Genomic DNA, 24,625 nt, shown 5'->3' with positions numbered 1-24,625 from the left:
TTTAATTAAAGACGAGAATGAATTTTTAACTTTATAAAGTTCAGTGGTCGACTCTAGATTATCCATAGTGTTGGTATAGAAACTACTGTATAATAGTTAATTTTCTGTCTCTAAAATGCAGCCCTTCTCCCGACCCTGAGTGAACACTCTGTAGGTTCAGGCCCTTGTTAGCTCCTGGGAATACTGAGATGCAGGACCACAAGTGCTTGGGAGTAGGTCACACTCTGTTGAGGAAGATAGTACCCCATGCCCACCAAGCTACTGAAAGGCATGAGCCCCGGAGGAAAGAGCTGAGTGCCACAGCATGGGGGTGGGGTGGGGGGGAACAGCAAACTTACATTTGGGGACCTGAAAACTCCTCTAGAAGAGGAGGGCTGCTTACTGCCATCCCCCACCGCATCCTTGGGTCCTGGTCTCAGTCCAAGACCTCGCAGGGCTGTCACATAAAAGGAGCTGCTCAGCCCACCCCACCCCACCCTGCACAGCAGCTAATCTCTTGGTAGATCAAAATAAGTAATAGTTAATTAATACATACACACTACTATATATAAAATAGATAACCAAATCTAAAAAGAAATACAAATGAATGTATTTACAAAACAGAAATGGAATCAGAGACTTAGAGAATGAACTTTTGGTTACGGGGTGCGGGGGAAGGGTGGAGGGAAGGGATAGTTAGGGGGTCTGGGATTGACATGGACACACTGCTATATTTAAAAAGGATAACCAACAGGGACGTACTGTGTAGCACAGGGAACTCTGCTCAGTGTTATGTGGCAGCCTGGGTGGGAGGGGAGTCTGGGGGAGAATGGATACATGTACATGTGTGGCTGAGTCACTTTGCTGTGCACCTGAAATCATCACAACATTGTTAATCAGCTATACTCCAATACAAAATAAAAAGTTAAAAAAAATTAGATAACCAACAAGGAACTACTGTGTAGCACAGGGAACTATACTCAATATCTTGTAATAACCTATAATGGAAGAGAATTTTGTAAAAGAAGATATATATTTATATATATATATATATATGTATAACTTAATCACTTTGCTCCACACCTGAAACTAACACAACATTGTAAATCAACTCTATTTCAATAAAAAAAATTTTAAATAAGTAATATTTATTGAGCGCTTACAATGCGCTAAATCCTGTACATGGATTCTTTTATTTAATCCTCCTAACAACTCTATGAGACAAATACCATTACTGCCCCCATTTTAACAGACGACAAAGTGGAGGAGCCACAGTGTTCAGTCCTTGCCCAAGATCACACATCCTGGAAAATGCTAGAGCCGCATGCTTGAGTACTAGGCTAGACCTGCCTCCAGACTCCTGGACGGGAGCTGACTCTGTGCCCACGTGACTGACGAGGCTGGCACAGGGCCAGTGGAATGTTGCAGCAGCTCTGTGCCAGGCGCCGTGCCCCCTTCCTCCCTCACTTAATACCTCGAGATCCAAAAACACCCAGAGGCCACACAGCGGTGGATTCTTCTGTTCCCGATAAAGACTTCTTTTAAATGAGTCATTTCCTTCAAAAAGGAGGAATAACTGTTTTTAGATCACGGCAGAAATACCCACCCCTACCCTCAAGTACATACCCTTTCCCTGATCCTGCTCAGATCCCCAAATCCTATCCCAGGAAGCACCAGATGCTAGAGGACCTCGCATGCAGCCTCACAAACGCTTTGTGGCTCGGGGACCTGAGGTCACAACTGACCTCAGGAAACCACCCGCCAGAGGCCCGTTCACTCAGACAGGCTGGTCGTCTGTCTTGGATGCCAGTGACAGGAACAGACTTGCCTCCTCAGAAGTTGGCCATCTACCTGGTTGTCTTCATTTACTGGGTGGCGCCTTCGTTTCTGTCTTGTTCTGTCTGTCCTCCTTCCCTGCCTTTATCTATCTTGCTCTCTTTTCCTATCACTCCATTCATTCATTCATTCATTCATTTTTGTTTTCACCTTATTTACTGAGCTTCTGTCTGATGCATAGGTTTCCACCTTTGATTTCTCTCCTATTCAGGTGGCCCCCTGCCATGAGGGCCACTGCCTAGCTGTCCACTGTGAAGCTGAGCCATCACCCTTATCTCCTTCGCTGACCAATCCCAGAGCTTGGGCTGGGTCAAGCTATGGCCACTTGGATGTTTCCTGCCAACTAGATAATATATTCCTATTTTTTAACAGCTTTATTGAGCTATAGTTACATAAAGTTGAACGATTTTAAGCATACATTTCAATGACTTGGCAGAGGTAAAAAGGTAATGACTAACAAAATCAAGATATAGAACATTTCTATCACCCCCAAAAGTTTCCTTGTGCCCCTTTGCAAATCATCTCTCCCCATCCCTGGCTCTTGGTAATCCCTAATCTTGCCATCACTATAGTTTTGGCATTTTTAGAATGTTACATAAATGGCACCACAAAATACGTAATTTCGTGTTTCATGCTTCTTTTACTTAGGATGATGTTAAGATTCTTCCAATGTAGTTGCATGTATTCCTGAGGAATATTCCACTGTGTTTGTACCACAGTTTGTTTATTCATTCACCCATTGATTGGCATTTGGGTTGTTTCCTGTTTCTGGCTAAAATAAATAAAGCTGCTATGAACATTCATATACAAGTCCTTGTACGGACATAAGTTTACATTTCTCTTAGGTAAAAACTTGTGAGTAGGATGCTGAGTAGAGTGGTAAGTGTATATTTCACTTTATTTAAAACGGTCAACTTGTTGTCCTGTGTGGTGGCACCATTTTACATCTCCATCAGCAACATATAAGAATTCTAGGGCTTCCCTGGTGGTGCAGTGGTTGGGAGTCCGCCTGCCGATGCAGGGGACGCGGGTTCGTGCCCCGGTCCGGGAGGATCCCACATGCTGCGGAGCGGCTGGACCCGTGAGCCATGGCCGCTAAGCCTGCGCATCCAGAGCCTGTGCTCCGCAACAGGAGAGGCCCTAACAGTGAGAGGCCCACGTACCGCAAAAAAAAGAAAAAAAAAAAGAATTCTAGTTGCTCCATATCCTCACCACCACTTGGTATGGTCAGTTTTTAACTTTAGCCATTCTTATAGGTGTATATGGTATCTCATGGTGGTTTTAATTTGTATTTTCTCGATAATTGTTGATGTTGAGCACTTTTTCATGTACTTACTGGCCACTCAATATATCTTCTTCTGTGATGTCTTTTGCCCACTTTTTAATTGGGTTATTTGTCTTCTGAATGGGTTATGAGTTTCCCCAGCCTTTTCTTAATCTCCCTTTTCTTCTTCTTTCCTCTGTCCCTCTGGATCTACCTCTTTCTCCCACTGTGTTTCAGTCTCATTTCTGAGTCTCTCCCCAACTTTCAGAGCTGTCCACTATCTCCCTCTCTCCCTCCTCCTCCTTCTCCATTTGTATTCTTCCTTCTCCTCTCAGACACCTCAAAATCTGAGAATCTGTCCTCGTTTCCCATTCCACATTAGAAGGAACTCCATCACAAGCCCAGTGATTTCAGTTCTGGCAGGGTCCCATGTTCCAAAGAGGGGGAAAGACCCCCTCTCCAGTCAAAGACCTAGAGAGGTAAAAGGCCTGGTATAACGAAGGGATGACTTTTTTGCATGCTGGCATCTTCCTCCTCCCTAAGTGATTAATAGTGTTTACGGATGGCAGGGCTTTTTACTCAAACATAACACTGGAAAGTCACAGGTGTTAAGTGAGGTTCATCCTGCTTAATCAGTGATCCAACAGCCTACACAAACATAAGATTAGTTGTTCACACAACAAGGTCCTCCCTTGGCACATCTCCCAATCCCAGCAGGGTTTTATCTTGCCCAGTTGCGGGGAAGGAGATCCTAGCCCAAAGCCAGCAGCTTGTTTAAGGAAACCAGTATGAAAGTATTTGATTGCAAAGCTCAGAGCACTTTATGCAGTGTTAGAGGCCTTCAGATGGATAACCATGGAATAGTCTTCGGGGGTTTTTTTAAATACAATTTTTAAAGGTCACACTCCATTTACAGTTATTACTAAATATTGGCTATATTCCCCATGTTGTAAATACATCCTTGTAGCCTATCTTATACACAATAGTTTGTAGCTCCCACTTCCCCACCCCTATATTGTCCCTCCCGCCTCTCCCCACTGGTAACGACTAGTTTATTCTTCATATCTGTGAGTCTGCTCTGTTTTTGTTATATTTACTTGTTTGCTGCATTTTTTAGATTCCACATATAAGTGATATCATACAGTATTTGTCTTCCTCTGTCTGACTTATTTCGCTTAGCATAATGCCCTCCAAGTCCATCCATGTTGCTGCAAATGGCAAAATTTTGTTCTTTTTTATGGCTGAGTAGTATTCCATTGTATCAATATACCACATCTTCTTTATCCATTCATCTCTTGATGGATACTTAAGTTGCTTCCATATCTTGGCAATCGTAAATAATGCTGCTGTAAGCATTGGAGTGCATGTATCTTTTCTTTTTTAATTTTTGAATTTAATTTTATTTTTTTATACAACAGGTTCTTATTAGTCATCAATTTTATACACATCAGTGTATACATGTCAATCCCAATCTCCCAATTCATCACACCACCACTCCCACCCCCCTGCCTCTTCCTCCCTTGGTGTCCATACATTTGTTCTCTACATCTGTGTCTCAATTTCTGCCCTGCAAACCAGTTCATCTATACAATTTTTCTAGGTTCCACATATATATATGAGTTAATATACAATATTTGTTTTTCTTTTTGACTTACTTCACTCTGTATGACAGTCACTAGATCTATCCACATCTCAGCAAATGACCCAATTTCATTCTTTTTTATGGCTGAGTAATATTCCATTCTATATATGTACCACATCTTCTTTATCCATTCGCCTGTTGATGGACATTTAGGTTGCTTCCGTGACCTGGCTATTGTAAACAGTGCTGCAATGAACATTGGGGTGCATGTGTCTCTTTGAATTATGGTTTTCTCTGGGTATATGCCCAGTAGTGGGAGTGCTGGGCCATATGGTAATTCTAATTTTAGTTTTTTAAGGAACCTCCATACTGTTCTCCATAGTGGTTGTATCAATTTACATTCCCACCAACAGTGCAAGAGGGTTCCCTTTTCTCCACACCCTCTCCAGCATTTGTTGTTTGTAGATTTTCTGATAATGCCCATTCTAACTGGTGTGAGGTAATACCTCATTGTACTTTTGATTTGCATTTCTCTAATCATTACTAACGTTGAGCAACTTTTCATGTGCTTCTTGGCCATGTGTATGTCTTCCTTGCAGAAATATCTGTGTAGATCTTTGGCCCACTTTTGAATTGGGTTGTTTGTTTTTTTTAATATTGAGCTGTATGAGCTGTTTATATATTCTGGAGATTAATCCTTTGTCCCTTGATTTATTTGCAAATATTTTCTCCCATTCTGAGGATTATCTTTTTGTCTTGTTTATGGTTTCCTTTGCTGTGCAAAAGCTTTTAAGTTTCATTAGGTCCCATTTGTTTATTTTTGTTTTTATTTCCATTACTCTAGGAGAAGGATCAAAAAATATCTTCCTGTGGTTTATGTCACAGAGTGTCCTTCCTATGTTTTCCTCTAAGAGTTCTACAGTGTCCAGTCTTACATTTAGGTCTCTAATCCATTTTGAGTTTATTTTTATGTATAGTGTTAGGGAGTGTTCTAATTTCATTCTTTTACATGGAGCTGTCCAGTTTTCCCAGCACCACCTACTGAAGAGACTGTCTTTTCTCCATTGTATATCCTTGCCTCCTTTGTCATAGATTAGCTGACCATAGGTGAGTGGGTTTATCTCTGGGCTTTCTATCTTGTTCCATTGATCTATATTTCAGTTTTTGTGCCAGTAACATATTGTCTTGATTACTGTAGCTTTGTAGTATAGTTGAAGTCAGGGGAGTCTGATTCCTCCAGCTCCACTTTTTTCCCTCAAGACTGCTTTGGCTATTCGGGGTCTTATGTGCCTCCATAAACATTTTAAGATTTTTTTGTTCTAGTTCCGTAAAAAATGCCATTGGTAGTTTGATAGGGATTGCATTGAACCTGTAGATTGCTTTGGGTAGTAGAGTCATTTGCACCATATTGCTTCTTCCAATCCAAGAACATGGTATATCTCTCCATCTGTCGGTATCATCTTTAATTTCTTTCATCAGTATCTTATAGTTTTCTGCATACAGGTCTTTTGTCTCCCTAGGTAGGTTTATTCCTAGGTATTTTATTCTTTTTGTTGCAGTGGTAAATGGGAGTGTTTCCTTAATTTCTCTTTCAGATTTTTCATCATTAGTATATAGGAATACAGGAGATTTATGTGCATTAATTTTGTATCCTGCAAGTTTACCAAATTCATTGATTAGCTCTAGTAGTTTTCTGGTGGCATCTTTAGGATTCTCTATGTATAGTATCACGTCATCTGCAAACAGTGACAGCTTTACTTCTTCTTTTCCAATTTGTATTCCTTTTATTTCTTTTTCTTCTCTGATTGCTGTGGCTAGGACTTCCAAAACTATGTTGAATAATAGTGGTGAGAGTGGACATCCTTGTCTTGCTACTGATCTTAGAGGAAATGCTTTCAGTTTTTCACCACTGAGAATGATGTTCGCTGGGGTTTGTCATATGTGGCCTTTATTATGTTGAGGTAGGTTCCCTCTATGCCCACTTTCTGGAGAGTTTTTTTTTTTTTAACCATTTTTAAAAATATTTATTTAGTTATTTTTTTGGCTGCGTTGCATCTTCGCTGCTGTGCGCAGGCTCCCTCCAGAAGCGGCGAGCACGGGCCACCCCTCTTTGTGGCATGCAGTCCTCCCACTGTGGTGGCCTCTCCTGCCGCGGAGCACAGGCTCCAGGTGTGCAGACTTCAGTAGTGGTGGCACACGGGCTCAGCAGTTGTGGCCCACAGGCTCCAGAACACAGGCTTTGCAGTTGTGGTACACGGGCCCAGTCTGGAGAGTTTTTATCATAAATGGGTGTTGAATTTTATCAAGAGCTTTTTCTGCATCTACTGAGATGATCATATGGTTTTTCTTCTTCAATTTCTTAATATGGTGTATCACATTGATTGATTTGCGTATATGGAAGAATACTTGCATCCCTGGGATAAATCCCACTTGATCATTGTGTATGATCCTTTTAATGTGTTTTTGGATTCTGTTGCTAGTAATTTGTTCAGGATTTTTGTATCTATATTCATCAGTGACGTTGGTCTGTAATTTTCTTTTTTTGTAGTATCTTTGTCTGGTTTTGGTATCAGGGTGATAGTGGCCTCATAGAATGAGTTTGGAAGTGTTCCTTCCTCTGCAATTTTTTGGAAGAGTTTGAGCAGGATGGATGTCAGCTCTTCTCTAAATGTTTGATAGAATTCACCTGTGAAGCCATCTGGTCCTGGACTTTTGTTTGTTGGAAAATTTTTAATCACAGTTTTAATTCCATTACTTGTGACTGGTCTGTTCATATTTTCTATTTCTTACTGGTTCAGTCTTGGAAGGTTATACCTTTCTAGGAATTTGTCCATTTCTTCCAGGTTGTCCATTTTATTGGCATAGAGTTGCTTGTAGTAGTTGCTTAGGATGCTTTGTATTTCTGCGGTGTCTGTTGTAACTTCTCCTTTTTCGTTTTTAATTTTATTGATTTGAGTCCTCTCCCTCTTTTTCTTGATGAGTCTGGCTAACGGTTTATCCATTTTGCTTATCTTCTCAAAGAACCAGCTTTTAGTTTTATTGATTGTTGCTGTTGTTTTCTTTGTTTCTATTTCATTTATTTCTGCTCTGATCTTTATGATTTCTTTCCTTCTGCTAACTTGGGTTTTGTTTATTCTTCTTTAGTTCCTTTAGGTGTAAGGTTAGATTGCTTATTTGAGATTTTTCTCCCTTCTTGACGTAGGCTTGTATAGCTATAAAGTTCCCTCTTAGAACTGCTTTTGCTGCATCCCATAGGTTTTGGATCATCGTGTTTTCATTGTCATTTGTCTCTAAGTATTTTTTGATTTCCTCTTTGGTTTCTTCAGTGATCTCTTGGTTACTTAGTAACGTATTGTTTAGCCTCCATGTGTTTGTGTTTTTTACAGTTTTTTCCATATAATTCATTTCTAACCTCATGGCGTTGTGGTCAGAAAAGATGCTTGATATGATTTCAGTTTTCTTAAATTTACTGAGGCTTGATTTGTGACCCAAGATGTGATCTATCCTGGAGAATGTTCCATGCTCACTTGAGAAGAAAGTGTAATCTGCTGTTTTTGGATGGAATGTCCTATAAATATCAATTAAATCTATCTGGTCTATTGTGTCATTTAAAGCTTCTCTTTCCTTACTTATTTTCATTTTGGATGATCTGTCCACTGATGTAAGCGAGGTGATAAACTCCCCCACTATTACTGTGTTACTGTCAATATCCTCTTTTAGAGCTGTTAGTAGTTGCCTTATGTATTGAGGTGCTCCTATGTTGGGTGCATATATATCTAAAATTGTTATATCTTCTTCTTGGACTGATCCCTTGATCATTATGTAGTGTCCTTCCTTGTCTCTTGTAACATTCTTTATTTTAAAGTCTATTTTATCTGATATGAGTATTGCTATTCCAGCTTTCTTTTGATTTCCATTTGCATTGAATATCTTTTTCCATCCCCTCATTTTCAGTCTGTATGTGTCCCTAGGTCTGAAGTGGGTCTCTTGTAGACAGCATATATATGGGTCTTGTTTCTTTTATCCATTCAGCAAGGCTGTGCCTTTTGGTTGGAGCATTTAATCCATTCACGTTTAAGGTAATTATCGATATGTATGTTCCTATGACCATTTTCTTAATTGTTTTGGGTTTGTTTTTGTAGGTCCTTTTCGTCTCTTGTGTTTCCCACTTAGAGAAGTTCCTTTAGCATTTGCTGTAGAGCTGGTTTGGTGGTGCTGAATTCTCTTAGCTTTTGCTTGTCTGTAAAGATTTTGATTTCTCCGTTGAATCTGAATGAGATCCTTGCCAGGTAGAGTAATCTTAGTTGTAGATTCTTCCCTTTCATCACTTTAAGTATATCATGCCACTCCCTTCTGGCTTGTAGAGTTTCTGCTGAGAAATCAGCTGTTAACCCTATGGGAATTCCCTTGTATGTTATTTGTTGTTTTTCCCTTGGTGATTTCAATAATTTATTTTTGTCTTTAATTTTTGTCAATTTGATTATTATGTGTCTCGGCATGTTTCTCATCGTGTTTATCCTGTATGGAACTCTCTGTGCTTCCTGGACTTGGGTGTCTATTTCCTTTCCCACGTTAGGGAAGTTTTTGACTATAATCTCTTCAAATACTTTCTCAGGTACTTTCTCTCTCTCTTCTCCTTATGGGACCCCTATACTGCGAATGTTGTTGAATTTAATGTTGTCCCAGACGTCTCTTATGCTGTCTTCATTTCTTTTTTTTTTTGCGGTACCCGGGCTTCTCACTGTTGTGGCCTCTCCCGTTGCAGAGCACAGGCTCTCCCATTGCAGAGCACAGGCTTCTACTTGTTGGTCAAGTTCTTCTAGGTCAGGAGTGCATGTATCTTTTCAGATTAGTGTTTTTTGTTGTTTTTTTGTTTGTTTGTTCTGGACATATACCCAGGAGTTTAATTGCTGGGTCATATGTTCTATTTTTATTTTTTTGATAAACCTCCATACTGTTTTCCACAGTGGCTCCCACCAACAGTGTACAGAGGTTTACTTTTCTCCACATCCTCACCAACATTTGTTATTTGTGTCCTTTTTGATGATAACCATTCTCACAGGTGTGAGGTGATATCTCATTGTGGTTCTGTTTTGCATTTCCCTGATGATTAGCAATGTTGAGCATCTTTTCACGTGCCTCTTGGCCATCTGCATTTCCTCTTTGGAAACATATCTATTTAGACCTTCTGCCCATTTTTAATCAGTTGTTCTTTTGATGTTGAGTTGTATGAACTGTTTACATATGTTGGATAGTAATCCCTTATTGGTCATATCATTTGCAAATATCTTCTGTCATTCAGTAGGTTGTCTTTTCATTTTGTCAATGGCTACATTTGCTGTGCAAAAGCTTTTAAGTTAATTAGGTCCCATTTGTTTATTTTTGCTTTTATCTCCTTTACTTTAGGAGACAGATCCAAAAAACTATTGCTACAATTTATGTCAAAGAGTGTTCTGCCTATGTTTTCCTCTAGGGAGTTTTATAGTATCCAGTCTTACATTTAGGTCTTTAATCCATTTAGAGTTTATTTTTCTACATAGTATTAGAGAATGTTCTAATTTCTTTCTTTTATATGTTTTTTTTTTTTTTCCTGCGGTACACGGGCCTCTCACTGCTGTGGCCTCTCCCGTTGCGGAGCACAGGCTCTGGATGCGCAGGCTCAGTGGCCATGGCTCATGGGCCCAGCCGCTCCGCAGCATGTGGGATCTTCCCGGACCGGGGCACGAACCCGTGTCCCCTGCATCGGCAGGCAGACTCTCAACCACTGCGCCACCAGGGAAGCCCCCTTTCTTTTATAGGTAGCTGTCCAGTTTTCCCAGCATCACTTATTGAAGAGAGACTGTCTTTTCTCCATTGCATAGTCTTGTCTCCTTTGTCATAGATTAATTGAACATAAGTGTGTGGGTTTATTTCTGTGCTCTCTATCCTGTTCCACTGATCTGTGTGTCCGTTTTTGTGCCAGTACAATACTGTTTTGATGACTATACGTTTGTAGTATAGTCTGAAGTCAAGGAGTGTCATTCCTTCAGCTCTGTTCTTCTTTCTCAAGATTGTTTTGGCTATTCGGGGTCTTTTGTGTTTCCACACAAATTTTAAAATTATTTGTTCCAGTTCTGTGAAAAATGCCATTGGTATTTTGAGAGGGATTGCAATGAAGCTGTAGATTGCCTTGGGTGGTATGGTCATTTTAACAATATTGATTCTTCTAATCCAAGAACACAATATATCTTTCCATCTATTTGTGTCATCTTTGATTTGTTTCATCAGCGTCATAGTTTTCAGAGTACAGGTCTTTTGCCTCCTTAGGTAGGTTTATTCCTAGGTATTTTATTCTTTTTGATGCTGTGGTAAATGGGATTGTTTTGTTAATTTCTCTTTCTGATCTTTCATTGTTAGTGTATAGAAATGCAACAGATTTCTGTATATTAATTTCATATCCTGCAACTTTACCAAATTCATTGATGAGCTCTAGTAGTTTTTCTGGTGGTGTCTTGAGGATTTTCTACTCATAGTATCATGTCATTTGCAAACGAGCAGTTTTACTTCTTCCTTTCCAATTTGGATTCCTTTTCTTTCTTTTTCTTCTCTGATTGCCATGGCTAGGACTTCCAAAATTATGTTGAATATAAATGGTGAAAGTGGACATCCTTGTCTTGTTCCTGATCTTAGAGGAAATGCTTTCAACTTTTCATCATTGAGTACGATGTTAGCTGTGGGTTTGCCATATATGGCCCTTACTGTGTTGAGGTATGTTCCCTCTTTGCCTGATTTCTGGAGAGTTTTTAACATAAATGGATGTTGAATTTTATCAAATGCTTTTACTACATCTACTGAGATGATCATATGCTTTTTGCCATCTTTTTTAAAGCTTATTAAAATATATTTCACATAACATACATTTAAGCCATTTAAGATGTACAAGTCAGTGGTTTTTAATATATTCACAGATATGTGCAACCATTTTCAATATGTCATCACCTCAAAAAGAAACCCTGTACCCTTAACTATTATTCCTATATCCCCCTATATCCCCAGCCCCTGGAAACCACTAATCTACTTTCTATATAGATTTGCCTCTTCTGGTCATTTCATATAAATGGAATTATGTAATGTTTTTTGTGTCTGATTCCTTTAAATTAGCATAATGTTTTCAAGGCTTATCCATGTTCTGGCATATATCAATACTTCATTTCTTTTATGGTCGAATAATATTCCACTGTATGGATATACCACATTTTGTTTATTCATTCATTAGTCATTGGACATTTGGGTTATTTCCACCTTTTGTCTATTATAAATAATGTTGCTGTAAAGTTCATGCACAAGCTTTAGTGTGGACATATGTTTTCATCTCTCTTGGGTATTGGACTTACTGGGTCATATGGTAATTCTATGTTTAGTCATTTGAGGAACAGCAAAACTATTTTCCAAAGGGCCTGAACCATTTAATGTTTCCACCAATACTGTATGAGGGTTTTGATTTCTCTACATTCTTGCCAACACTTGTTACTATCTGACTAGAATAGTTTTCTGATCCTATACCTGGATTGAAATGTCACACATACATATGCAGCCATACATACATTTACACAGTCATCGGCACACACACAAAACTATACCCACGCATATTTGCACACACCTCTAGTGTTTACATACCTACACACAGAATTCCAGATAGACATTTACAACGATACATACATATAATCACACAGAGTATACATGCTTATCAATCCACAGACCCACATACGTGAACATAATCAGACATACAATAGACCAGTGCCATCATACATGTACATACAATTGTCATGGGTTCTGGAAAAGCATTCGCAATTGTAGAAAGAACCAGAGATACATGTACTCGGTAATGGATTAGCAACTGCCCAAACACACATATGCAAATAATAGTTATACCCACAAAAGCATAGTCCTAAAAAGGCACACATATGTAGCTACCATCGCTTATGAGTCAACAACTGAAGACAGACTGAATGTATTTACTCTGGATGGCACAGAGATGGTTGAGGTTTCATTAGTCCTTTGTGGACTGGGTAGAAAGATCTTTTTGTTCATTTATTCATTCTTTAAGCTACAAGTACATATTGGGCACATAAGAAATACAATGATGAACAAGACATAGTCCCTGCCCTCATGGAACTTACAGTCTAGTGATGGGGGATGGTCAGTAACTAATCAAGGAAACAATCACAGCCTATGATATATGCCAAGAAGGAAATGAGCAAGGTAAGATGTTAGACAACAGGCAAGGTGCCAGGATAATAGGCAGTTTCCAGATACTTTTAGCATTATTGCTCTCTCTTTCATCCTGGAAAAGTAAAGAGGATACAGATTTACCTTCCTTAAGTCACTGGGTAAACTGGTGTGTGTGTGTGAGTGTGAGTGTGAGTGTCTGTGTGTGTGTGTGTGTGTGTGTGTGTGTGTGTTAATACTGATAGTGTGGGCTCAGGACCTAGAGAACCTGGTTTAAAAGTTTGTGTCATACTAGTTAGGTAACTTTTCTTTCCCTCAGTTTCTCATCCAAAAATAGGGATGATAATAGTCCCTTTAATAAGGATTAAATTAACTGATACTTGTAAAGCTCTTAAAACTGCCTGGCGAGTGTTAAGTTCTCAGTATTAGCCATTGTATCATTTTATGAGAATAGGTTTTCATAGAGGGAGGTGAGTGCAGTGGGAGATGGGTAGGGAAGGGCCCAGGGAAGAGATCGAGGATCCTGGCAGTACCCTGTTGACTGTAAACTAGATAGGTCTTCTCCTCTGCCCTCTCTGAGCAGTCTTTTGGATTGTGACCCTGGCATGCCACCCCAGCAAACGATAAACCAATCTACCACGACTCAGCTCTGCCTACAGCCCCAAACCACAGAGAAGACACATGCTGGGTGGTGCCAGGCGTGGCCCTTGGTTTTTGGTTGCGTCAGGCTGCCTCTGCTGTGGGCCTGGCTGGTGATGTTCATTGGTTCTGCCTGGCTTTTCTGTCTGTGTAGGTCAGCACTTATCACCCTGCACCTGCCTCCCCAGGACAATCCACGGCCATCATCAGTCTGCCCGGCTCCCAGCAACACCTCTCAGCTAACATGTGAGTAAAAACAGCTCAACCCTCCACTCCCGGTCCTGGCATAGAGGGGTCATCTTTGCCATCCCTCTGCCATCAAGCATCCCCCGTCCCCAACCAACACATCCAGAGAGATAACAGCTCCCCTTCTTTTACAACCTCCAAAGGGAATAATGGTGAAAAACACAAATTACCAAACCACATCATCCTGGCTCATTATTTTACAAAAGTAGAAAGAGACTGGAAGATTATATACCAAAACATTACAGGAAGCTTAGGTACTGAGCAATTTCTATTGTCTTCCTTTAGATTCACAATGCTAGGTCATCAATAGATGTTGCTCTAGTAATCAGCAAGAAATAAATATAGCATTTTAGATGGGAAAGGAACCTTGCAGATGAGAACACTCTCCTAGCCCTTCTGATAAAACCTTTCAGTGTCTCACAGTCCATAGAGTCTAGAAGGACTTCCTAACAGCCAGCCTGAGGCCATACACTGGTAACCCCGAACCTGGCAAGCCAAAGTAGGTTTTTTTTGTTTTTGTTTTTGTTTTTTTTGCGGTATGTGGGCTTCTCACTGTTGTGGCCTCTCCTGTTGCGGAGCACAGGCTCCAGACGCACAGGCTCAGCGGCCACGGCTCATGGGCCCAGCCGCTCCGCGGCACATGGGATCCTCCCGGACCAGGACACGAATCTGTGTCCCCTGCGTCGGCAGGCGGACTCTCAACCACTGTGCCACCAGGGAAGCCCCAAAGTGAGTTATTTTTAATGCCTTTAGTCAGGCAGTTATTCTCCTGACTCCACAGCCTCACTATTCCCCAGGGTCTTCACCCCCTGGCTCATACCCAGATGTTACCTGCCCAACTCCTGTGTGGACTTCAGAGAGGCAAGTCACTGCTCTAACCCGAGAACATTTCTACCATGTTTCAAGCCCATCCTCCTCCATGCCAACATGCAGCCAGTATTCCACTGCGTGCCAAACACTGAAATTAACACCCTCCTCCCATTTTCCCATGTCCGCCTCCGGCCTACATTAAGCTAAGCTCCTCGGGCCATTCCTGGGGGTCAGACATGTCCCTACCCTCAGGAGAGGGAGTGGATCAGAGAGGTTTCTCTGCTGACCCCTCAGTTCCCTGAACGTTGATGCCTGTGACCATTGTCTTGGGGGATACTCTAAGCAGTGTGGAAAAGCATCCTAGATAGAACCATCACTTCCAGGTTTGAGACCCAGCTCTGCCACCGATTCCTGGTCACCAACTCCTTTCTCTATTCTAGACCAGTTTCCCCATTGTCAAAGTGCTGATGTGACCTAAATGAGTGATTTGCAGCTGTGGGGCACTCTGTGGAGGAGCAGGAAGGAGGTGGGGGCAGGGATCTGGGCCCCTCCACTGCTACTTCAACCAGGCTCCACCACTTTCATCTGCCTCACATAGTGAGCTTTCAGTTCTTAAAAGGTGTTGTTGCTAAACACCGGGCAGGTGGGCTCTGAGTTTTCCTCTCGCTTCACCCTTCACTGGTTCCATGCCCTCCGCTCACCAGCTTCCTTTACCAGTTCCTTGTGTCTCCCCAGGTTTGTAGCCCTGCACTCCTACTCAGCCCATGGACCCGACGAACTGGACCTGCAGAAGGGAGAGGGCATCAGGGTCCTGGGGAAGTACCAGGATGGCTGGCTCAGGGGTGTCTCCTTGGTGACCGGGCGAGTCGGCATCTTCCCCAACAACTATGTCATCCCCATTTTCAGGTGGGTCCTCTCCAATCTCAGGCATCAGAGGGTCCGGTCGCCTAGGCCAGGGGCCATCTGTGGGTTGAATCTCTGAAGGACTCAATGCCCTTTCAGAGTAAGGGCCAAGAAACAGCTTTTGCTCTAGTACCCTCCTAACACTTAACTTAAAAAAAAATAGCAGAATAGTTATCTTTTAAATAGCTCTCCACATTTTACAAGCACTTTTGCATCTCTTAACTTATTGGCTATGCTCAAGAATCTCGTTTAAGGTAGATGTTATTTTACAGATGAGGAAATTGATGTGCAGAGTTAATCAGTCTGCTCAAGAACTAGATTTCAGGTTTTCTACTATATAATCCCCCCCCCAAATCGCACCTCACACCCTGCACCCTGACACTTCACAATCATGTCACAATGCTAAAACACAATGATCAGAAGACCTCTTGGAGCACCTTGGGAGACTTCCCAGGATGCTGGGCCATTAGGCAGGGTTTTTGTGACTCAGACCACTACCCATCCATCCACACCCCAGGTCACATGCTAGTTACCCTGAAGATCTTCTTCCCAGACAGCTTTTCTCAATCTTTTTCATTCTCTGGCACATTCATCAATTTCACTGGCATACAGTTTGTCCAGCCACCTCATATGACCACAACTACACACAGACCCCAAAACTATCCATGGTTCCTCCTACCCCCACCCCCATAAGTCCAGGCAAAGCCTGTCACAAGGTAGCAAGACCATCACTACACATACACTCTGTCTTTATGACATATCAGAGAGTCATAACTCCAAGGAAAGGGATAATCCCATTGTACTCTACGGGGGTCAGAGCTAGAGTCATATATGGCCAGTTTTGGGGACTTTCATGTAGGCGGGGCAGTGTGTCCAGCGGAGGGCAGCAATGGTGAGGAGACAGAAACTACATCACTGGAGAAACCTATAAAGAAAGTAAGATTATTTGAGTTGCAGAAGACAAGGGTCACAGGGACCATAACAGAATGTGTAGACCAGGAAGTAGATTTGTTCCATGAGGAGACCGTGAACCAGTGAATACAACTTAGAAGGTTCTGGTTCAATAAAAGACTGCACTTTCTAACCCATAGATTTTTCTAATCAGTCTGGCTGGTGAGGTGGTGGATCCCCTTTCTAGAAAGACTACAGACAAAATGTGGATTCCAACAGATCCAGGCAAAAAGATTTCCTCACATGCCAGAAAACTGGAATAGAGGATCATAGTTACTCCTTTCAAATGGAAGGTTCTTGGAATTTGTTAGAAAACTGCAACATCTCCAAAGGCAAACTGAGGATGTCTACAACTGATGCTTTAATTCATTTATTCAACAAATATGTATTGAGCACCTTTTTAGATACTGGAGAAACACCAGTGAATAAAAGACACAATATCCTCGCCCAGTGGAGCTTACATTCTAGTGGGACAGACAGACAATAAACAAGACATATAAGTAATATATGTGGCGTGCTAATGATAAGGTCTAAGAAGAAAAAAGAAGTCAGGAAAGGCGGATAGAATTTGCGTGGGGGTGATTACAATGTTAATAGCTTGGTCAGAGATGGCCTTACTGAGCGGTAAGAAGGTAGAATGAAGAAATGAGGGAGGTGTGTTCCAGGCCCAAGGAACAGCAAGTACAGAACAAAGGCCCTGAGGGAGGAGCACGCCTGACATGAAGGCCAATAGGACTGGGTTAGGGAAGTGAGAGGGGGCTAGTAGGTGATGAGGTCAGAATGGTAACAGGGATTCAGATCACACAGAATTTCCTCGGTCGTCATGAGGAATTTGGCTTTAACCGTATTATAGGGCTTCGAGCAGAAGCATGACATGATCTAACTTATGTTGTAATCAGAATCCCTCTAGTTGCTGGGTTGAAAGTAAACTATAGATAGGAAAAGCTTGAAGCAGAGAGACTAGTTAAGCAGATATTGTAATAATCCAGTTGGGGAAGGGGGTGACGGTGAAATGAACCAAGGCGCTAGCTGTGGAGGGAGGGAGCAGTGGTTAGATTCTCGGTATATTCTGAAGGTAGAGACAACAGGATTTTCTGACAAATCAAATCCTGGGTGTAAAAGAAGAGAGGATTCATGGTGAGTCCACTTTTTTTTGCTTTGAGTAACTGGAAGACAGAGTTGCCTTTTACTGAGATGGAGTTGAAAACCAAAAGAGGAACAAACAGGTTTTGGGGTGTTGGGGGGAAGCAAAAGCTTGGTTCATAGAAGATTAGGTCTCAGATGCCTTAGTATTCCTAGTAAAGACATTGGTAAGCAGTTGAGTATACACGTCTAGCATTTAAGAAAGAGGTCCAGCCTTGAGATGGTATTTAAAGCCCTAAGACTAGATGAGATCATCATGATAGGATCCATTGAGGTGGAGAGAAAGACAGTGATCCAGGAGCTCAATTCCTCAAGGAAAGAGGGGAAAGGATGGCTCCAACACGGCAGGGTGGTAGGTGGTGGAGTCCAATCATGTGAACCCAAGCTGGGAAGTCTTGAGAAGAGTGGGAGCATGGTCCAGAAGTGACAACGAAGAGCAAGGACCTACCCTAACTCATGAACAGTCTTCCATGGAATCTTATCATGAACCCTCTAGGGACCATCTCTACTACTGGGGAATTTGCTTATGCATCAGGCCTTAGCCCAAAGTCCTGGATATTCCATGAAAAAAACATTAAAAGAAGAGTGACCATATAACTTACCATCCAAACTAGGATGCTTTTGAGATAAAAGAGGGACACTCTACCAAGAGAGCAGGTGTAAACTGAGACTCTCCCAGGAAAACCTGGACGTAAGGTCACCCTAACTAGAATGCATGTAGGACTCCATTCCAGTGTACTTCAAGGCTCCAGCTTCCCCTTCTCTCCTTCTTGGCTTTTCTCCAAGTTAGATCTGTTCTTGGGCGAGTCATGAGCATCTAGACTCACCCGCTCCATGATGGCCGCGTGTTAGGCAGTGGATGGAGTTTCAGCACCAGCATAGTTTGCCATGAGTCCATCCCCACCCCGAGCTCATAGAAACCTGCATATGTGCATATACTGAGATGCTACTTATGCTGATGTGCGTGTTTGCTTCTAGGGAGCCAGCATTTCTAAAAAGGAAAGTCCCTGTCACAGTATAATCTCCTGAGGGCTATTAGGTGACAGCAGATCAATGCTTTCTGTGTGTATGTGTTTTCCTTGACAGCCTCTCAGATGCAGAGAAAGTTCCCATCCCCAAAATCTTGGACGCAGATGACATGCTCAGTTTGTCTATCTGGGGGCAGCTCACCCTCGTTCTTAACAACCCTTCCCACTCTGGGAGGTTTAATTCCTCCCGCTTCTCAGGGCTGAATGATGCCATGCTTTGTCAGCTGAGTTTTTCCTACCGAGTGGGAGAGGAAAGTCCTTTCCTACTGAGAGAGGAAAGGCTGCTATGCTGTGTAAAGCTCCAGCCCTCTGTGCTCGATGGTGCCACCAGCCTGTCCAGCTGTGCCAACCACAACTAAATATCTGCCACCACGACCTAGTTCCCGTATCCCAGAGTTATCCCCTGGCTCAGGTGGTACAGAACACTTGTCACGTTTTCATTCAAGCCCTTCCTAACAGCACCTACATCCCTTTGGTTTCCTCTTCCATGCACAGTCTCGGTAGAGGCATAAGTTTCCTCCCTTTTCAGAGGCTGCAGAAGCCAACTCCTCCCCCTCCCCTCCCCCTCCTCCTCCCTCTCCCCCTTCCCCTCATCCCCAACCTCCTCAACTCATCACCACAGGTGAGGGACAGGCTCAGCCTCTTGGGACTTGGAAACATGAACAAGGAAGGAACAAGGGAGGAGAGAATGTGGACAGAGTTGAAGGCCATTCATGGCGGGGACTCAAGGAGCAGCACCTGATCAGACTTCCCACCTCCAATCAGCAGCCTCCCTTGGATCCTGTTTCCAAGCTCTTTCCGCTCCCTCCTATCCTCCCATTAAATGCCCTTCTGCCCAATAAGCCAGGATATTTCTCTTTCTGGCAACCTTCACTGGACACATATGCCATCCTGATGCCTAAGGGGTGGAGAAAAGTGACACGAGGGCCACCATTCACTTTCCTTTAACTTTCTACAAAGAACTATATAAAGATTGTCATGGCCCAAGCTTTTGCCTTACCAGGAGGTTACTGACAGTGCTGAGCAGGATAGAGCCGCTGTGTGTCATGTCCCTTTCAAATACAGCGCAAGTTCTTAAGGGCTCATATCTCAGGTAGAAAAGGGGACACAGGGACCTGCACACTCAAAGCAGCCCAGCGGAGCAAATCAGAGGCAACACACACACCTCCCACTTAAACCCAGAATGTCTTTCAGTCTCTCCATCTAGAGAACAGGGATCATAATATCTGCAGGTCTGGGGTGTCATGGAGATTAATGAATATATGTTTGCAAAGTGCTTTGATGCTAGAAGAACATGCTGGGTAAGTGCTGAGCTTTTTGCCAAAAGACATAGAGGGACTCAGTGTTGGATGGGGGACTTGAGATTTAGGAGTTTCTGGAATCCGGCCTCATGCTCGGTCCAGAAAATGAAGTTGCACCTTGGTCTGTATACAGTTGTCCAAAGAAGGGACTGCTGGAATTAGGCCGGTTTGGGCCTCATTAACTGTATTCTGTCCAGGCTGCTGCTGCTGCTTCTGCTGCTGGCAACAAATTTGGAACCTGTCTTTCCTGTTGCCAGTCCATTTTGCAGCATCCAACAGTTTGAGGCCTTTGTTTAAAACACAGGTAGAGGCTTCCCTGGTGGTGCAGTGGTTAGGAATCCACCTGCCAATGCAGGGGACACAGGTTCGAGCCCTGGTCCAGAAAGATCCCACATGCCGCAGAGCAAGTAAGCCCATGCGCCACAACCACTGAGCCTGCGCTCGAGAGCCTGCGAGCCACAGCTACTGAGCCCACGTGCCACAACTACTGAAGCCCACACTCCTAGAGCCCGTGCTCTGCAACAAGAGAAGCCACCGCAATGAGAAGCCCACGCAGTGCAACGAATAGCAGACCCCGCTCGCTGCAACCAGAGAAAGCCCACACAGAGCAACGAAGACCCAGTGCAGCCACAAATAAATAAATAAATTTATAAGAAAAAAACAGGTAGATGCAGACTCTGCCAGGCAAGCCAGTGCTGGGGAGTTCTCTCCAGCCCAGCCTTCATCTCCAGAACGTAGTCTGAGCTCTTCCTGGTGTACAGCCCACTCCGCCTCACTGACTGCATCCCCAGGGGCCAGAAGCAGGCTGAAGGCTGTGGACAGAAGCCCCTCTCTGCAAGCATCAGTTCCCAGCGTGTTTGGCTGCATATGCTTCCTGGGCAGAGTTGGCTGCATTACATGATGCCTTTCCCATCTTGTACAATACTGGTGGCTCAATATTAAACTACATGTACTTTTTAAAAGCAAAACAAGGAGAGAAAAGGAGAAATAAGGGGAAATTACCTAAAGAGAAACCTGGAGGCATTGACAGGAAGGAAAATACGTGGAGGGCATCTCTGTGCCGGGGCCTTGGTTGAACTGGTTATCTCCAGGGAATTAGCAGGGGTTATTTAATCAACAGAGTGACAAGGGGATTCATGGACTACTCGGTAGGGGCTGTGATGTTGCGGCAGGATGGTAAAAGGGCAAGAAGGGCATGTAAAATGACACCATTCCCCATGGGGTTCAGGGAGTTGCAGGCCGGAAACATGGACAGGAGATTGGTGTTTTACAAAATATTAACACTGTTCTTAAAAATCAGAGCCTGAGGCTGAAGAATTAGGTCTTACGGAGGCATGTGTAGGGCCTACCAGCTCCTTTAGTTTGTTAATTTTCAAGTAGGATGCAGGGTTTTCCAAATGATGAATGCTCTAACTAGCTCGAAGGTAGGTAGCTTAGTGGTAGAGCGAGGGGCCAGCCTGGACCTGGGTTCAAATCTCAGATCTATTAATTGCTTAGACAAGTAACAGTAAATCTCTATTTTTTAACCTACAAAACAGTAGCACTAATAGTACCTACCTCAGAAGGCTGTCGAGAAGAACCTATGAGATGATGTGGGCAAAGTGTTTGGCCAATGCTGGGTGTTACAGTGGGTATACAGTAAGTGCTTACTATGTGTCAGACAAAATGACTGGCTTCAGTGCTAAAAGCATCATGGCAGCCATTCAACAAACATTTATTAATAAACAATATGTGCAGAACACAGAGGCTATAAAACAAGTCATATAAAATCTCTGCCTTCAAAAAGTTTAGGATCTAGTGGGAAAGTCACTGAAAGAACAAGAAATCGCCCCTGCAAAGCGAAATGAACACATACAAGATCTTGTGCTCTGAACTGAGGGCTGAAGGGACACGGGGTGAAGAGTGATCAGAGCTGGAGTGAAAGATGATATTCAAGTCTTCTAGTTCCACCAGGCCTCAGTATGAGACCCTCTCCCCTCCCTCAGCATGCCCACACAGTTATCCAGGTGTGGAAGCTGAGGCCTCCATAGTTAAGCCTGTGATGAAGACAAGTATAAACATATATATATGTATGTATGTATGTATGGGTAGGAACACGATGAGGAGGGACCACATGTGCTATACAGTTGGGAGCTGATCATTTTTTTAAAACAGGACTCTTGACTGAACCTTTTCTTTCTCTATTCCTTCTCTTTCACAAAAAAAAAAAAAAAAAAAAAAAAAATTTGCACAACCAGAAAGACATCTAGTGTTCCAGATTCCCGGAGCTCTGCTCTCTACGCCACGTGGACGTTATCCACCTCCTCTGTGTCCTCCCAAGGCAGCATTTCAGAAGGTGATCCCCGGCAGAGCCAGCCCTTCAAGTCCGTCTTCGTGCCCACGGCCATAGTCAACCCCGTGCGGAACCTGGCCGGTCTGGGGACCCTGGGGCAGGGCTCCCTCCGCAAGGGGCGGAGCAGCATGAGAAAGAGTAAGTGGTGGCAGAGAGGTATGTGCCTAGAGCTAGGGGATGGGGGGATCTCACACTGGCAAACAGAGTGCTTTTTGCAAAAACAAGGATCTTGGCTTTAAAACAAGCCTCTGTGAAGGTTGCTTTACACTTCCCAAATACTGCGTTGTTTTATCAGATGAAGCCAAATGGACTCAAGGTCCCTGCCCTCAGTCACTTCATACACACACGCTGACTGATTGGGATGATACCAGCCTTGAGTGCCAACATGTAATTAGAGCATGGCCAAGGTGGATGCTGGTTCTTATTAAGACAGGACAACTAAAGCACTTGCTGGATCAATGCTTCTTAAACTGTGCTCCACGGAACCCCTCAGGAGGTGCCAAAAGGGAAACGGGAAGAGGAAAAGAGGAGTCATTGCTAAGAGCCCCTGAATCCCACTTTGTTTAACTAATATATGCACAAGGTAAAAAAATTATATTGTACAAAAGTACATTATATTGTACAAATGTCTCCTTCATAGCCTTCCCCCCGCAGTCCCAAATTCTCGTCCATGTACATACATACCTTGTAATCTTAGTACACTGTTCTGCACCTTGGTTTTATTTTTATATAACATCCACATTGCACACATGGCAATTACATAGCTCCTTCATCTTCAAAGCCATGCTTTTATCTCCTAATATATTGAATTTCTGTGTAAGGCTTCATTTTCAGGGGTTCTCAAAAAGTGGTTGAAACCCATCGTTCTATAAAACATCAAGCCTCTATATTCGTACACCTCTCTAGAAGAAAACAAGCCAAGCAAAGTCAACTTGATTTGTTCTACATCCCCTGACTTAAACTGGGCTCTGCCATCCCTCCTGCTATCTTAAAAAATGATTAAAGGTGAAAATACAGTACTAGTCAGAGCAAAAGATTCACATGAGGGACCATATGCCACACAGACATTAAAGCAATTGGTGCCCCAAGACAATTAAAGCAATTATCTTAGTTCTACCCTTTCTCAGTACTTTCTGATCATCTGCTTGACCACCAATCCCACCACTGTTGCTTCTTAATTCTAGCCAACGGTGCCTTCCTCCTCACCCTCTCCTCTACCTTCTCCCCACAAAACACACGTGCAATAAGTTATCCCACCACAACAGCCTTGGACAAGTTACTGACCTCTTCGGCCTTCAGTTTTCTCATTTGCAAAATGAAAATAAAAATAGTACCTACCTCATCAGGGCATTAAATAATTCATTTAACACTAATGGCCCAGTGCCTGGCACATAATAAGCTCTCAAGAAATGTTAGCTATTTTTATAGTATAGCATTTTATCAGTATCAATATTACTACTGCAGCTAAGCAGATCATGTTGGGTCCCTCCAGAATGTGAATGTAATTCACTTCACTTGCGTTGAAATGATCACATAGTCTAGACCACTTTTGAATACCGAGGAGAACAGCCCCTCGGCAATTGTTCACACTTCCCTTCGGACACTCCCTCTCTATCTTTGTGTAGATCTTGATCGGCTTGGAGTTTTGACGCTTGCATTATATGTACCTGTAATAAGAAAGCATTAAAGCTCTTGGAAATTAGGAACCTGACAAGATAAGTACATAAGGCGGTAAACTGATTTGTCACCCATTTCCAAGAGCCTAAGGACAGGTCTGCCTAGTGTGGCTTTGACCTTCCTAGGTCCCAGAGGTTTCCTCTCTCTCCCTTTTCCCAAGGTGAGGATGGTCAAGCTATCAATCTCCCCAAAGCAAAGACAAATGACAGAGAATTGACTGTGTGCATCTCACAGGGCTATCAGTGGCAAAACAGACATTGACATTGCAAGGTCAGACTTGTGTAAGCGGTGGCTGGGTTGCCGGTGGCAGCTGAGAACGCCAGCGGTGTGACAGTGAGCATCTGTTCTTCACGTTCACACCCGGCTTGATAAAGACTCATGACACAGAACATGGCCTTGGCTCAGGCCTTCTGTGCTGGACACAGATGACTTTGATTCACACACGTGTCCATGGAGTGTCACAAAGAACTAACACCTCTGCTGGATGTCACCTCTAGCTCTAAATTCTGGGAGACCCTTATGAAGAAATAGCCCACAATGCTTCTCAGGGTGTCTCTCCCACTGCCCCCCACAGAGCACAATGAGCTCTCTATTATTCTCCAGGTCACCCACAGGACATATGCTCAAAGGGCGGGGATCTCCTGTCTTCCAGAGAATTTGAGGGGAAGGAATGGCTTCCTTTTACTGAGGGAGGACTATCTCAGTTAAAAAAAAAAAAAAAAAAAA

At 42.9% G+C, this 24,625-nt stretch overlaps 1 protein-coding gene across 1 annotated transcript in view; it reads left to right on the top strand.

Annotated features, from left to right (window-relative positions):
• The window catches only part of SH3RF2 (SH3 domain containing ring finger 2), a 125,213-nt gene that overhangs the window by 96,288 nt on the left and 4,300 nt on the right, over window positions 1–24,625 (top strand). The window contains exons 5-7 of the mRNA XM_007462397.1: window positions 13,663–13,754; window positions 15,300–15,470; window positions 22,128–22,360. Of these exons, the coding sequence (XP_007462459.1) occupies window positions 13,663–13,754; window positions 15,300–15,470; window positions 22,128–22,360 (496 nt within the window). The remainder of the gene's footprint in view (window positions 1–13,662; window positions 13,755–15,299; window positions 15,471–22,127; window positions 22,361–24,625) is intronic.

Source organism: Lipotes vexillifer, unplaced genomic scaffold (genome assembly GCF_000442215.2).
Source record: "Lipotes vexillifer unplaced genomic scaffold, Lipotes_vexillifer_v1.1 scaffold1068, whole genome shotgun sequence".
Classification (NCBI taxonomy): Eukaryota; Metazoa; Chordata; class Mammalia; order Artiodactyla; family Lipotidae; genus Lipotes; species Lipotes vexillifer.
The sequence above is the reverse complement of the archived record's forward strand: the minus strand, read 5'-3'. Positions and strand labels throughout refer to the sequence as shown.